The sequence below is a fragment of the Neovison vison genome, chromosome 2, assembly GCF_020171115.1.
Source record: "Neovison vison isolate M4711 chromosome 2, ASM_NN_V1, whole genome shotgun sequence".
Lineage (NCBI taxonomy): Eukaryota > Metazoa > Chordata > Mammalia > Carnivora > Mustelidae > Neogale > Neogale vison.
The window spans coordinates 14,329,036-14,341,738 of NC_058092.1; the positions used below are offsets into that span (position 1 = coordinate 14,329,036).

At 42.0% G+C, this 12,703-nt stretch overlaps 1 protein-coding gene across 2 annotated transcripts in view; it reads left to right on the forward strand.

Annotated features, from left to right (window-relative positions):
• OTUD3 (OTU deubiquitinase 3) overlaps positions 1–12,703 on the forward strand; it is a 30,620-nt gene that overhangs the window by 12,521 nt on the left and 5,396 nt on the right. The window contains exons 4-7 of one of the 2 annotated variants that reach the window (XM_044237310.1): positions 4,275–4,397; positions 9,788–9,919; positions 10,427–10,523; positions 11,854–12,038. In XM_044237310.1, coding sequence (XP_044093245.1) covers positions 4,275–4,397; positions 9,788–9,919; positions 10,427–10,523; positions 11,854–12,038 — 537 coding nt within the window. The remainder of the gene's footprint in view (positions 1–4,274; positions 4,398–9,787; positions 9,920–10,426; positions 10,524–11,853; positions 12,039–12,703) is intronic. The other variant, XM_044237312.1, reaches the window with a different exon arrangement.

Genomic DNA, 12,703 nt, shown 5'->3' on the forward strand with positions numbered 1-12,703 from the left:
AGATGGGAAGCTGCCAGTGGCTTTGAATTAAACCCCGTGCTATGTACATAGGGAGTCTGAATTATAAGGCACAGACCTTTAGAAGGTTAACAGTATTATTCAGCAAGGTGCTGGGGTTGCAGGAGGGCACTTGTGATGAGTACTGGGTGCCCTATGGAAGTGTTGAGTCACTGAATTGTACATCTGAATCTAATACACTGTTAACTAACTTGACTTTAAATAACAACTTAAAAAATATATCTTATTTAGCAGTCAGTTAACTGGGTAATTTGAGGCCGACAGCCTAATATGGTAATACTTTAGATCACGTTGTAGAAAATAGTAAAGTGGGAATCCAGAGGATTCGGACCTACAAATTCCAGTTGGAGGTATGCCTAACCCAAGGGTATGTTTTGTTTTTTTATGTGGAGGGAGACAAAAACCAAATGCACTCAGTAAGTGTTGCTAAAAAGTGTGTTCTGAACAGCAAAATGTATTTCATGGCCTAGGATGTCAAGCTCTATTCTGTGCTCTGCCCAGCCACACAGAATGGTTTTAGTGGTTTTTCTACAGCAAATAAGATTTTAACAACACGTACTTGGTGTGGTCCCCCAGCCCCTGTCATGAAGTACTTGTCCATTCACCTGTTTTCGCCTTTCATTACCTTTGGTATCCTAAATTAACCTCATCTCCTCCAAACAGTCCATCAAACCAAACGTTCTGGAGTATGGAAAGCCACAGGTCAGGGGGAAAGTGTCTCTAGGCTACCATCCCCTTACTCTTCATACTCGCATGCTTGCTTTCCCGTTGTGGCTCTGCTCCTAAAAACTGTGCATAGGATTTCTACTAGTCCTCTCTTCTTCCCTTCACTTCCCCCATTTCTAAGTTGTTTTTTTTAAAATTAGCTAAAACATGTTAATCATCGAAAATTTTGAAAATTCAGAAAAGCCCATAAAAGGAAGTAAAAATCACCCAGAGTGTCATATTACGCAGAGGTTATTACTGTTAACACGTTAGTGTGTATCCGTGGCATTCACGTGCACTGTTTGCTGAACCTGGAAAAGAGACACATCGCAGTGGTCTCACGCCTGTTGGAAGCCCATCTGCGCACCCGGAGATGCGTCTGTGTGCACGTGTACACACTTCTTACACATCTCTCTGATTATTTTCGTAAAGGCAATGATGACCTTTTTTCCCCTCGTTTTTTAAATATACCACCTGCACATAAGTATTTCTTTGTAAATTGCTTGTGTCTAGCCTTTCCTCATTAAAAATAAAGTTTATAGAGACACAGTTTACATATAGCAAAATTCATCCTTCTCTGACGTATACTTCTGTGTGTTTGACAAACACAGTCATGTCATTACCACCACTGTCCACGTACAGATTATTTCCATGACTCCGAAAAGTCACCTCATGGCCATTTGCAGTCACAGTTCCCTCTCCCTCCATCCCTTGCTTCTTGTAACACTAATGTCATTTATCTCTTACAATTTTGCCTTTTCAGAACGTCGTATTAATGAAGTCTGTAGTCTTCTGCATCTGTCATAACATGCTTTAAGGAAATTCTCTTATAGCGGAACAAACGGGATACTCATGGGTTGGTGCAAGATGTAGGGATGGGGTGGGGGTACAGTGATTGTACATATTTTGTTTTGGAGCAGTTTTGTCAGGTGGACTGACACCAGGAAACACGATCATATTTTCTGAGATTTCTCTCTTTCGAAGGTTGGTCTTACAACCAAGAATACTGGTTACTGGTTCCATGGTCTCAGTTTCTGGTCATTAAAGTTTTACTGGTTAGCAGAAGTCATCAAGATCATTTGAATTTATAGCATAATGACCCTATTCTTGATGAAAAATAATCTGGGCCAGCTTAGTAGCCACAGTCTGCCTTTCCCTCCATTGAGAACTGTTTTTACAGATTTTATTTATTTATTTGAGAGGGGGAGAGAGTGTGAGTGTGTGTGCGTGGGGAGGGAAGGAGCAGAGGGAGAGGGACAAGCAGACTCCGCACTGAGTGCAGAGGTTTGATTCCATGACCCCGAGATCATGCCCTGAGCTGAAGTTAAGATCGGATGCTTAACCGACTGTGCCACCCAGGAACTCCAATAACTCTTTTTCTTTGTCTTATTATTTTTTAAAAAGATTTTATTTATTTATTTGACAGAGAGAGAGAGCACAAGTAGGCAGAGCGAGAGGGAGAAGTGGGCTCCCCACCAAGCAGGGAGACCGATGCGGGATCATGACCTGAGCCAAAGGCAGCTGCTTAACCGACTTGAGCCACCCAGGCTCCCCTAACTATTTATTTTAAGTGGTTTTTTTTTTTTTAAATTATCTAGGTAGTTGTGGAAGGTGATTTTGCATAGTTAGAATTTTTTTCCAAATATATTTCTGTAGTGTTCTTTTTCATGGATTGCTAAACACTGAAAGTGTTTGTTTTGGTTTTTTGTTTTGTTTTTTTGAAAGTATATGTTTTTAAAATAAGTATAATTGCTGTATAATGGAACTGTGCACTGGATCTCCTCCATCTTCCCACTCCCCTTTGAAGCACCTTATAAAAGTTTTTAAAAATTTATTTATTTGACAGAGAGAGAGATCACAAGTAGGCAGAGAGGCAGGTGGGGGTGGGGGTGAGGAAGCAGGCTCCCTGCTAAGCAGAGAGCCCAATGCGGGGCTCAAGCCCAGGACCCTGAGATCATGACCTACACCAAAGGCAGAGGCTTAACCTACTGAGCCACTCAGGTGCCCCAGATCTTATAAAATTTAAGAAGCAACTTATAAAATTTAAGTAGCAACTGCATTGGTTGCTACTGTCTGGGGTAAGAGCTCTTGCATGAATAATGAGTAGACTTTACTCACAACATGGAGACCCTGAAACCTGCATTTTTTCCCTCGTTACAAGTGGAGTATGTGCTTCTGTGAACAGTGTAGACATGTGTAGCATGAAAGTGGAAGTCCTCTGTAATCTCTTTCCCCCTGAACGTCACAGTTAACAATTTGGTGACTAGTCCAGTTATTTTCTTCTATTCATACTGTGTGTATATTACTATTATTTAAATGTGTATGTGTTTTAGGAACAATGTCATTCAAAGGTTCTAATCAACTAGTTTCCTTTTTTATTACTCTTCCTGGAGATTTCATTTATAATTGCTGTAACCCCTCCCAAGAGAGATAAATGGTACTCGCTCTATTATATGTCAAAATCAGACTGTTTGTATTTTGAGACCTAAGTATTCCACCTGGAGGAAATTTCCATGGTTCTGATCTCTAGACTTGTGTGGTTCCGGCTTTTGTTGTGTTTTAGACCATAGATACTGTTTGAATTAATGGCAGAATCTTACTACCTAGGACTTTCAGTAAAAACAAGAAGAGGTGCTGATGTTTTGGTGTTTAACAAAGAAACAGGTACGGGCCTTTTTAAGGGACAGATTCAGAATTACTTCAGAGTTTCTGTGGAGGTGGTGGTTTCTTGGGGACGTACCCAGCCTGACCCTTAGGGCTTCGGTACAGCACAACTTCAGGGAACACCATTCTTTTCGGGCTGCGCTCCGTGGGTACCATTCGCGTGGAGCGCCTTGGAACAGTGCCTTCATCATTGGGCCAAGTAGTACTGCTTGACTGTATCACGTTTTGTTTTGAATTTGGTATAAGTGGGAGATTTTTGAATTTGTTCTTGTTAATTTCTTAGTAGGCAGTTGATGGAAAATGCTATTTTTGTTTTAACAGTGGGCGGATTTACTGTGAGTGTCAGGTCCCTCATTTTTGCAGTCCCCTTTCAAGGTCTTGGGAGGGGTTATAGCAATTTAATATTTGTAATTTTGTATTCTTTTTCTCAAAGAGGGCCCCAGGTTGTTTGAGCTTCAAGCTGAACAGATCTGTCTCAGCCCCTGGGCCTTCCACCCTGGAAAGGGCCTGTGCATGGAGGGGCTGAGGGGTGCGGAAGCCTCTGAAACATAAGCTGCTGTAACTTCCTGGTAAATCTGCTCTGGCTTTTGACTATGTTTTTTCATGTGGATGGATTTCCATATAGTTACACATTAAGCAGTTTGAAGCCTATGTAACATGGGTAGGAGAAAGAGAATGCAGTAGTTACTTAAATCTCTCGTCGCAGCAGATGCTTGTCCTGTATCTGTTCTTCCGGCCCCGCCCCCTGGCATATCCCAGCCTATCCAGAATTCGTCTGTGCATAGAGCCTGCTCACTGGGCTTCCTGGACAACCCTGGGGGCCTTTCCCTCCCAGACTTGACACCATCCAGATCCTCGCTGGCATCTGTCTTCCCTTCTGCCTGCAGATTCGTGGCACAGAGAAGAGCAGCGTGAGGGAGTTACACATCGCATATCGGTGCGGAGAGCACTATGACAGTGTTCGGAGGCTGAATGACAACTCGGAAGCCCCTGCACACCTCCAGACAGATGTGAGTGAGGCCCCTGTTTTCTTCTGTGTTCTCAGCCCTGGTGGAACCGGGTCAAGAGCTGTGTGCCCTGGAAGCTAAAAACCAGTGATTTTTTTTTTTTTTTAAGATTTTATTTATTTATTTGAGAGAGCGAGAGTGAGAGCAAGAGCATGAGTGGTGGGGAGGGGCCAGGGAGAGGGAGAGAGAGAATCTAAAGCAGATTCCGCGGTGAGTGTGAGCCCAGCCTGGAGCTCAGTCCCGTGACCTGGAGATCCTAACCTGAGCTGAAACCAAGAGTCTAACATTTCAACTGACTGAGCCATCCAGGTGCCCCCAAAACCAGTGATGTTTTTATGGAAAGCTGTCTTTAAGAATTTATGGGCTTGATTTTATATTTTTTATTTTTTTTTAGTCTTAGAACAACAGATAAGATTGCTTAACATTCTTTTGCTCTTCCTAATAGCTGATGACTGTGATTACGTGAATAGGCTTTATATAACATTCTGAACTTACTTCTGTGTTTTAAAATTAATCTGTGCTGGAGCGCCTGGGTGGCTCAGTGGGTTAAAGCCTCTGCCTTCGGCTCAGGTCACCCAGAGTTCTGGGATCGAGCCCCGCATAGGGCTCTCTGCTCAGGAGGGGGCCTGCTTCCTCCTCTCTGCCTGCCTCTCTGCCTACTTGTGATCTCTGTCTGTCAAATAAATAAAATCTTAAAAAAAAAAAAAATTAATCTGTGCTTCTGGAGTTTGGGAAGTATAGAAAAAGGGAAGAAAATAAAAAGTATATAAAGTCAGCCACATGGACACTTTTTTTTTTAAAGATTTTATTTATTTATTTGACACAGAGAGAAAGAGATCACAAGTGGGCAGAGAGGCAGGCAGAGGCGGGTCAAGGGGATGCAGGCTCCCCGCTGAGCAGAGAGCCTGATGCAGGGCTCGATCCCAGGACCCTGAGACCATGACCTGAGCTGAAGGCAGCCGCTTAACCCACTGAGCCACCCAGGCACTCCACACGGACACAATTTTTGTTACTGTTTTGGTGCTTACCTAGCAGTATTTCTCGCTTTGTTCAGTTAACATTATTTCATGAGCCTGTTCTCACTTTACTAAAAGCTTTCTTTGTCATTAAAAAAAAATAAAGTGAAATCGCTCTTCCAACTTTGTTGGAATGCACCCAGTATTATCGGCGTGTCATTAAACCTCCCGGAGGTCCATGTCGAGCAAGCGCGTGTGTGTGTCTGTGGGTGTATTCTGCTTTTGTGGTCTTTGCTCGCTCTCTGCCCCCAGTTGGAGCATCCTGCACGCCGTGTTGTGGACTGTACTTTTCATGTTGCCCTTCGCTTGGAGGCTCGCTGCTCGCTGCAGCGGTCCGTAAGGCCACGTCGTCTTCTGTCCGGTGGACGCGCTGCGGAGTGTTTGACCAGTCCCTCTGCTGACTTCGGAGGCGGTGTTCATGCTTTCGCTTTTAGAAACAACATGTGGTGCCTTATGTACATCTTCTCACACTTGTGTAAGTGTGTCTGTGGGAGAGATTCCTACAGAGTCCTTCCTGCATTTATAATAGTGACAGGTATTGCCTCGCTGCTGTCTGTGAGGTCGCACCCCCACTTTCCGCCCACAAGGCTTTCTGCCTCCATGCCGGCGTGGTGCTGCATTCCCAACCTCGGTCCTTGCCGTGGGAGACATGGTTTTCCTCACAGTTTTAATTTGTGCTTTTCATATTAGTGAGTTATGCTTCTTTTCCTGGGTTTATGACCTATTTGTATTTCTTTCTTTTTGTGAGCTGTATTCATATTCTTGGTCCATTTCCCCCCTATTTGGTTTGGTTTTTTTTTTTTTTTTTAGTGATCTTTCAGGAACCTTTACATATTAGGGAAATTAACCCTTCTGTGGTGGGATCTGCCAGTATTTTTTCCAGTCTGTCCATTTGTCTTTAATTTCCCCAACAGTCTGTGGTGGAGTTTTAGATTTTTATGAGGTTAAATTTATCAAGGTTTTTTTTTTTTTTTTTTTTTTTTTTTTAACATGCCTTCTAGGTTTTGAGTCAAAGTTAGGAAGGTTTTTTCATTCTCTGAGTTTAAAAAGAATTCTTCCATAGTTTATTTTAGCATTTTTGTGGTTTCATTTTTTTCAAAGAGAATTAAGTCTTAATCTCTCTGTGAAATTTATATTCCTATAATTATGTGAAGGTATGGATCCAACCTTATATTTTTTTCTTGTGGTTACCAAAACCATGTATTTATATTGTATCTCTTCTCCATTGGTGTAAAATGCCACTTTTTCCCCTATAAAATTCCCATATGTAGTTGGATCTGTTTCTAGATGTTGGTTCTGTTTCACTGGTTTCTCTGTTCATGTGTTGATGTATTTATTGTTTTGATTAAGAGTATATTTTGAAATCTGGTAGAATTTTTTACTTATTACTTTTCTATATAATTTTCTGCATATTCTTGCTTTTTATTGTTTTGTGTATGACTATTAGAATAAGGTTGTCAAGTTAAAAAGAAGTCGTCCTCTTGATTTTGTTTTTATTGGGATCTCATTAAATTAATAGATAAACTTCAGGAAAAAGTGACATCTTTATGGCATTTGAGTCTTCCTAGCCAAGAACCTGATAAAGCTTTTTTTTTTTCCTGTGTAATTGACTTTTTGGGTGATCCTCAGGAGCATTTCCTATATATGGATCTTGCTAATTTTTTGCAGTTTGTTCTTAGGTATTTTGCGGTTTTGTTTCTATTATAAGGAAAGGATCTTCCTCTTTTTCTGTTTCCTTGCTGGTTATCATTTGTATATATGAGAGTAGTTAACAAAATGTTAATTATGTGCGCACCCAGCTATCATGCAGAATTCTGTCTTTTTTAAAAATTTGGGTAAAATTCATGTAACATAAAATTAACCATTTTATTTTTTAATTTTTTTTGAAGACTTTATTTATTTATTTGACACAGAGAGAGATCACAAGTAGGCGGAGAGGCAGGCAGAGAGAGAGGGATAAGCAGGCTCCCTGTTGAGCAGAGAACCTGATGCGGAGCTCGATCCCAGGACCCTGAGACCATGACCTGAGCTGAAGGCAGAGACTTAACCCACTGAGCCACCCAGGTGCCCCCAAAATTAACCATTTTAGAGATTTTTTTTTAAAGTATGCTCCATGCCCAGCATGCAGCCCAATGCAGGGCTCAAACTCAGAATCCTGAGATCAAGAGATCCTGAGCTGAGATCAAGAGTTGGACACTTAACCGACTAGGCCACACACGCACCCCCAAATTAACCATTTTGAAGTGTACAATTTAGTGCCAATGATACACCCACAAAGCTGTGCAACTCCTTCCTCCATCCAGCTCCAAAACATTTTCCTCACCCCAGAAGGAGACCGCGTGCCCATGAAGCAGGTCACTCCCCATTCCTTTCCTCCCTCAGCCACCACCAATCTGCTTTTTGTCTCTATGGATTTACCAGTTCTGGACGTTTTATATAAATGGGATCATACAATATGTGGGCTTTTCTGACTGGTGTATGTTACTTAGCATCACGTTTTCAAGGTTCGTTCATTTTGTGGCAGGTGTCCGTACTTCCTTCCTAAGACTGAGTCATACCCCATCGCGTGGATAGAGCCGGTTCATTTAGCCCTTCGTCTGTCGATAGGCATCTGTGTTATTTCCACTTTAGGCTCTTGTGAATGGTGCTGCTGTGAATATTTGCGTGTAGCATTTGAGTCCCTGTCTTCAGTCTCTTAGATACACATCCAGGAGTAGAATGGCTAGGTCATATGTTTAATTTCTTGAGGAACTGCCGCACCGGTTCCCCAGCAGCTGCATGTCTCACATGCTATCAGCAGCGTATTCCGGGCTCCACTTGCTCCACACTCTTAACCAACCTGCTATTTTTCCTTCTTTCTCTTTAAAATTATGGCCATCCTACCAGGTATGAAATGCTATCTCATGGTTTTGATTCGGATTTCTGTAATGATTAATGATGTTGAGCATCTTTTCATGTGTTCGTTGACCATTGTGTGTCTTTGGAGAAATGTCTGCTCACGTCCTTTGCCCCCTGTTTTAACTGTGGTATTTGTGCTTTTGTTGTTGAATTATAAGAGTTCTTTATATATTTTGGATACTAGATTCTTGTAAGTATATGATTTGCCAGAATTCTTTTTGTTTGTGGTAGTTTTTTGATTGATTCTCTTGGGTTTTTTTTTTTTTTTGGTATAGAATTATATCATCTGCAAATAGTGGTAATCTTTCTTCTTTTCAATTTCATACTTCTGGGGGGTTTTTTTGTTTTTGTTTTTGTTTTTGTTTTTTTTTGCAGGGAGAGGGCTAATTGCTTTTTGCTATTGCCAAAACATTGCTAAATAATAATGAGAGTGAAAGTGTTTATTGAGCTCCTTACTTTAACAGAAATGAAGCATCATTGTATGGATTTACCATGGTTATTTAACTATCCATACACTGAAACCCTCAGGTTTCCAGTTACTCACCACCATTTGTAGTGCTATGGTGAGCACTTTCACATAAACCCTTTCTAAAGTTGACATTATTTGACATTATTTCCTTTGGATACATTTTAAAGACTGGCCAAGTTGTTTGGGTGTAATTTTACAATAGATCGCTTCGTGCTGGAAGGAATGGACTGCACACTGCTAGATTCCACTTACGCTTTTACAGGCAAACAAGTAGGAATTTGTCCTTGCCTATTTCCCATCTCCCTGTGTTAGCAGAAGTGAAGAGAGAAGGTGATTGAGCACCACAGAGGGACGATTTTTAGCTATTGTGCAATAAGCTTAGGTTGGAAAGGCCTCACGGATACCAAACGAACTGCTCTTTCTGTTTTTAGGATTTGGATTGCCAGGTTCCCTTGCACGTGGTGGTATGCCTGTGGTTAGGTGAGGTCAGATGAGGTTAGAGGAGTCACGCTCACCTGTGACTGTCCAGCTGGGACAGGAACTTCAGCACACCAGGGCTTGCTGATGATCAGATAGGGCTTTGGGACCCAGGTGAGGGATGTATGAATGCTTCTTCAGGACACCTTGTCCTGCTGCAGAAGCTCATCAGTTGAGCTTCTGTGACTAAGCTCCTAGCTCTGGAGATCAGCTGAGACAATGTGTGCTGTTCAAGTCAGCGGTCATTGCTAGAATGTTGGTGTCTAGAAAGATGTAGGAGCTCTAATGCCGTTCTTCCTGAGCAACTTATCCTGTTTCTTGGGCCTTTCTTTTAAACACTTCTTTTATGGTCTGGATATCCGTGTCGGGATGAAATTTAGCCTAGTCATTGCTAGTCCCTGAAGATTGCTCCTGGAATCCTCTCCCCCTCAATAAATACTAGAATGATTTTGAGATTAAAGTGTCTTCCTATGTGGAAGATTCTGAACCTAATTTGCATGTTCCATGATTATTACTCTTTATATTTCCTTTAGTTTCAGATGCTTCATCAAGATGAGTCAAATAAAAGGGAAAAGGTCAAGACGAAGGGTGTTGATTTTGAGGATGACCTGAGAGATGAAGTAGAAGATGCTGTCCAGAAGGTCTGCAATGCGACTGGATGTTCAGTGAGTATTTCTGTCCTGTAGTAATAGTGGTCCATGAACAAGCATTGCTGGGCCGAGTTTTCCTGCCAGTTTTGTAGCCCCAGTGTAGGACGCCCACACCTGATGGGCCAAGCAAGGTTCTTGATGTTTGTGGCTCATGATGTTTGTGGCTCATCAGATCGAGTGAGATGACCTAAGGAGAGCTGCTTATTCGCTTGTCTCTTGTTTGCTAGATTTTACCCAGTATTGCTCAAAACCCTAAGGAGGTGTGTGGGTTTTTTGTTTTTCTTTTTCTGACTGGCGTTTACACTAGTAAAAGTGCAGTTTTATATAAAGGAACTCATTTATATTAAATAGTTATTTCAAGTTACCAGCCTTATTGAAAATTAAGGCATATCCTAAATGGAAAAGGTCTTGAAGGCATGCCCTGATTCTCACTGTTAGCTCTTCTCACGTATCAGGTTGTTGACGTGGAGGTAGGTAGAAGAGTCTACCCAGTCTTGACGTGTTCCTTTGTTTCTTGGATAGGATTTTAATTTGATTGTCCAGAACCTGGAAGCCGAAAATTATAACATTGAATCTGCAATAATTGCCATGCTTCAGATGAACCAGGGGAAAAGAAATAGTGAGTCCATGATTGATATTTATATGCTTTCAAAGTGGTTGTGTTGGTGACTTTTCAAATGTTTAATTTTTATCAAGGCACAGGTAGTGATTATACTGCCATTTATCACTTTCTGCATGCGGGTGTGTTTTACAAGGCCCTGGCCCTGCCTCAGGGAGAAGATAATCTGGAGGGAAACCAGCATAATAATATGTACTAGTGGAGGTATAGAGAACCGGAGGTGGGGGGGCGCATGGAAAGGCCACTTAAGCTGGTCTTGGAGGGATGGAGAGTTCAGGGTGGACTTTATTATTCTTGAAAGAAGAATCCCTTATAATAACAAAATGATAACTGAAATAGACTAGGAGGACTGAAATAGACTAGAGAGAGAAATAACCGAGTTTTCTAATGGAAATATATAGATAACTAGTATCCATCAGCTGGTGATAAATTAGAATTTTGTTTTACTTGAACTGGGTTTAATTCTGTGACTTCGTAGATGGAAAAAAAAAAAAAAAAGACACAGTCTTAGTGTCCTCACAAGTTACTCAGAATGATTTTGGTACATATTGCCAGATATGTGCCAGGTTCTGCTCCCGGCATGACCGTTTTCTGTGTGTTTGGGTATTTTCTTCTTTATATATTTGCTGTGCTTTCTCAGAAAGCTGCGAGTAACTTGGTCTTTGTGACACCATCAGCACCATCCGGGGGCTCCTGGGTGGCTCAGCTGGTTAAGCCACTGCCTTTGGCTCAGGTCATGGTCCCAGAGTCCTGGGATCGAGTCCCACATGGGGCTTCCTCTGCTCTGCGGGGAGCCTGCTTCTCCTTCTCCCTCAGCCTTTCTCCCTCCTTGTGCTCTCTCTCTCTGTCTGTCAAATAAATAAATAAAATATTTTTTTAAAAAACCAGCACCATCCGGTGTAGTGTGTAGTTGACATGTATGGCTGAGTGAGAGTAAGGAACTGATGTTTCAGTTTCATTGAACTTTAATCATTTTTAATTTAAATGGCTACCTATGGCTGGCGGGTGCTGTATTAGGCAGTACGGATTTGGAGTCTGTTTCCTTCCTGGGTTTTGGGTGCAAATGAAAGATTTCCTCCTAAAAATACGTGTTAAAAAGTGGTTTAATAAGACACTCTGCAGGTGGGAAGCTGATGATTAGGCTGGTCAGCAGGTTCTTTTTAAATTTATCTTCCAAATAGTACCAGTCATTCCCCACTGTGTTCCCCACTGTATTGACTTGATGTTAGAATTTTGCTTCAAGGAAACTTGCTCTCTTTGGAGTTATGCATTGTTAGGTTGTATAACTGTCTTAGGTTCTCAATTTTAATAAAATACCTTTCTTTGGAAGATGCAGAGGAGAACCTTGAGTCCAGCGGCCAGAGTCTGAAGCCGTGTGGCGCTTTATGGGAGGAGGGCGGCAGTGGCACCAGGCTCTTTGGAAATCAGGGCTTAAATGAAGGCAGAACTGACAACAACAAAGAGCGAGCCAGCCCCAGTGAAGAAAACAAAGCAAATAAAAACCAGCTCCCAAAGGTATGAAAAATGGGCTCGCAAGGGCCAGTGGTGGGCGGCGGTGACTCAGTGACAGTGGTGGGAACTGGGAGCTCATCTTAGTGTGTCATTGTTTTCTGGTGGTTTGAAAGTAGTTATTGCAGAAAAAGTGGGAAGTGCACAAGGGGGCATCGAGAAGCAGAATGAGAACCTTGCTTGTCCAGTTTGCTGCATGCAGTGACGAATAGAGGTGGGCCCGGCCGTGCTGCTCTGTGTACACACATACAGCCTCCCTCCCCGCCCAGTGTTACTGTGCGTCCCGGTGCTGCCAGGTTAACCTGTGTTATACCATAAATGCCGTCATCTGCACTGAAAAACTTTGTGTGTAAATCTTTGTATGTTGCTTTTTTTTTTTTTTTTTTGTGGCTAGAGTCCCAGAACAGGAATGGATAGGTTAAAGGGTATGGACATTTGAATCTTTTTAAGGCTTTTTGATAAATTGTCAGATGTTTCCCAGAAGGGTTGTCTGTCTCTCTCCCCGCCCCTGACTCCTGCAAGTAGTATATGGTACCATTCCTTTTATGGAATTGGGAATTCATTTTAAAGATTTTTCACCAAGCAGTTCTGAGCCCCAAATGCAGCGTAATGTCAAAAGCCACAGGCAGTGGTAAAAATGCAGTAAGCTTCTGAGGGTTTTATTAGGGTTA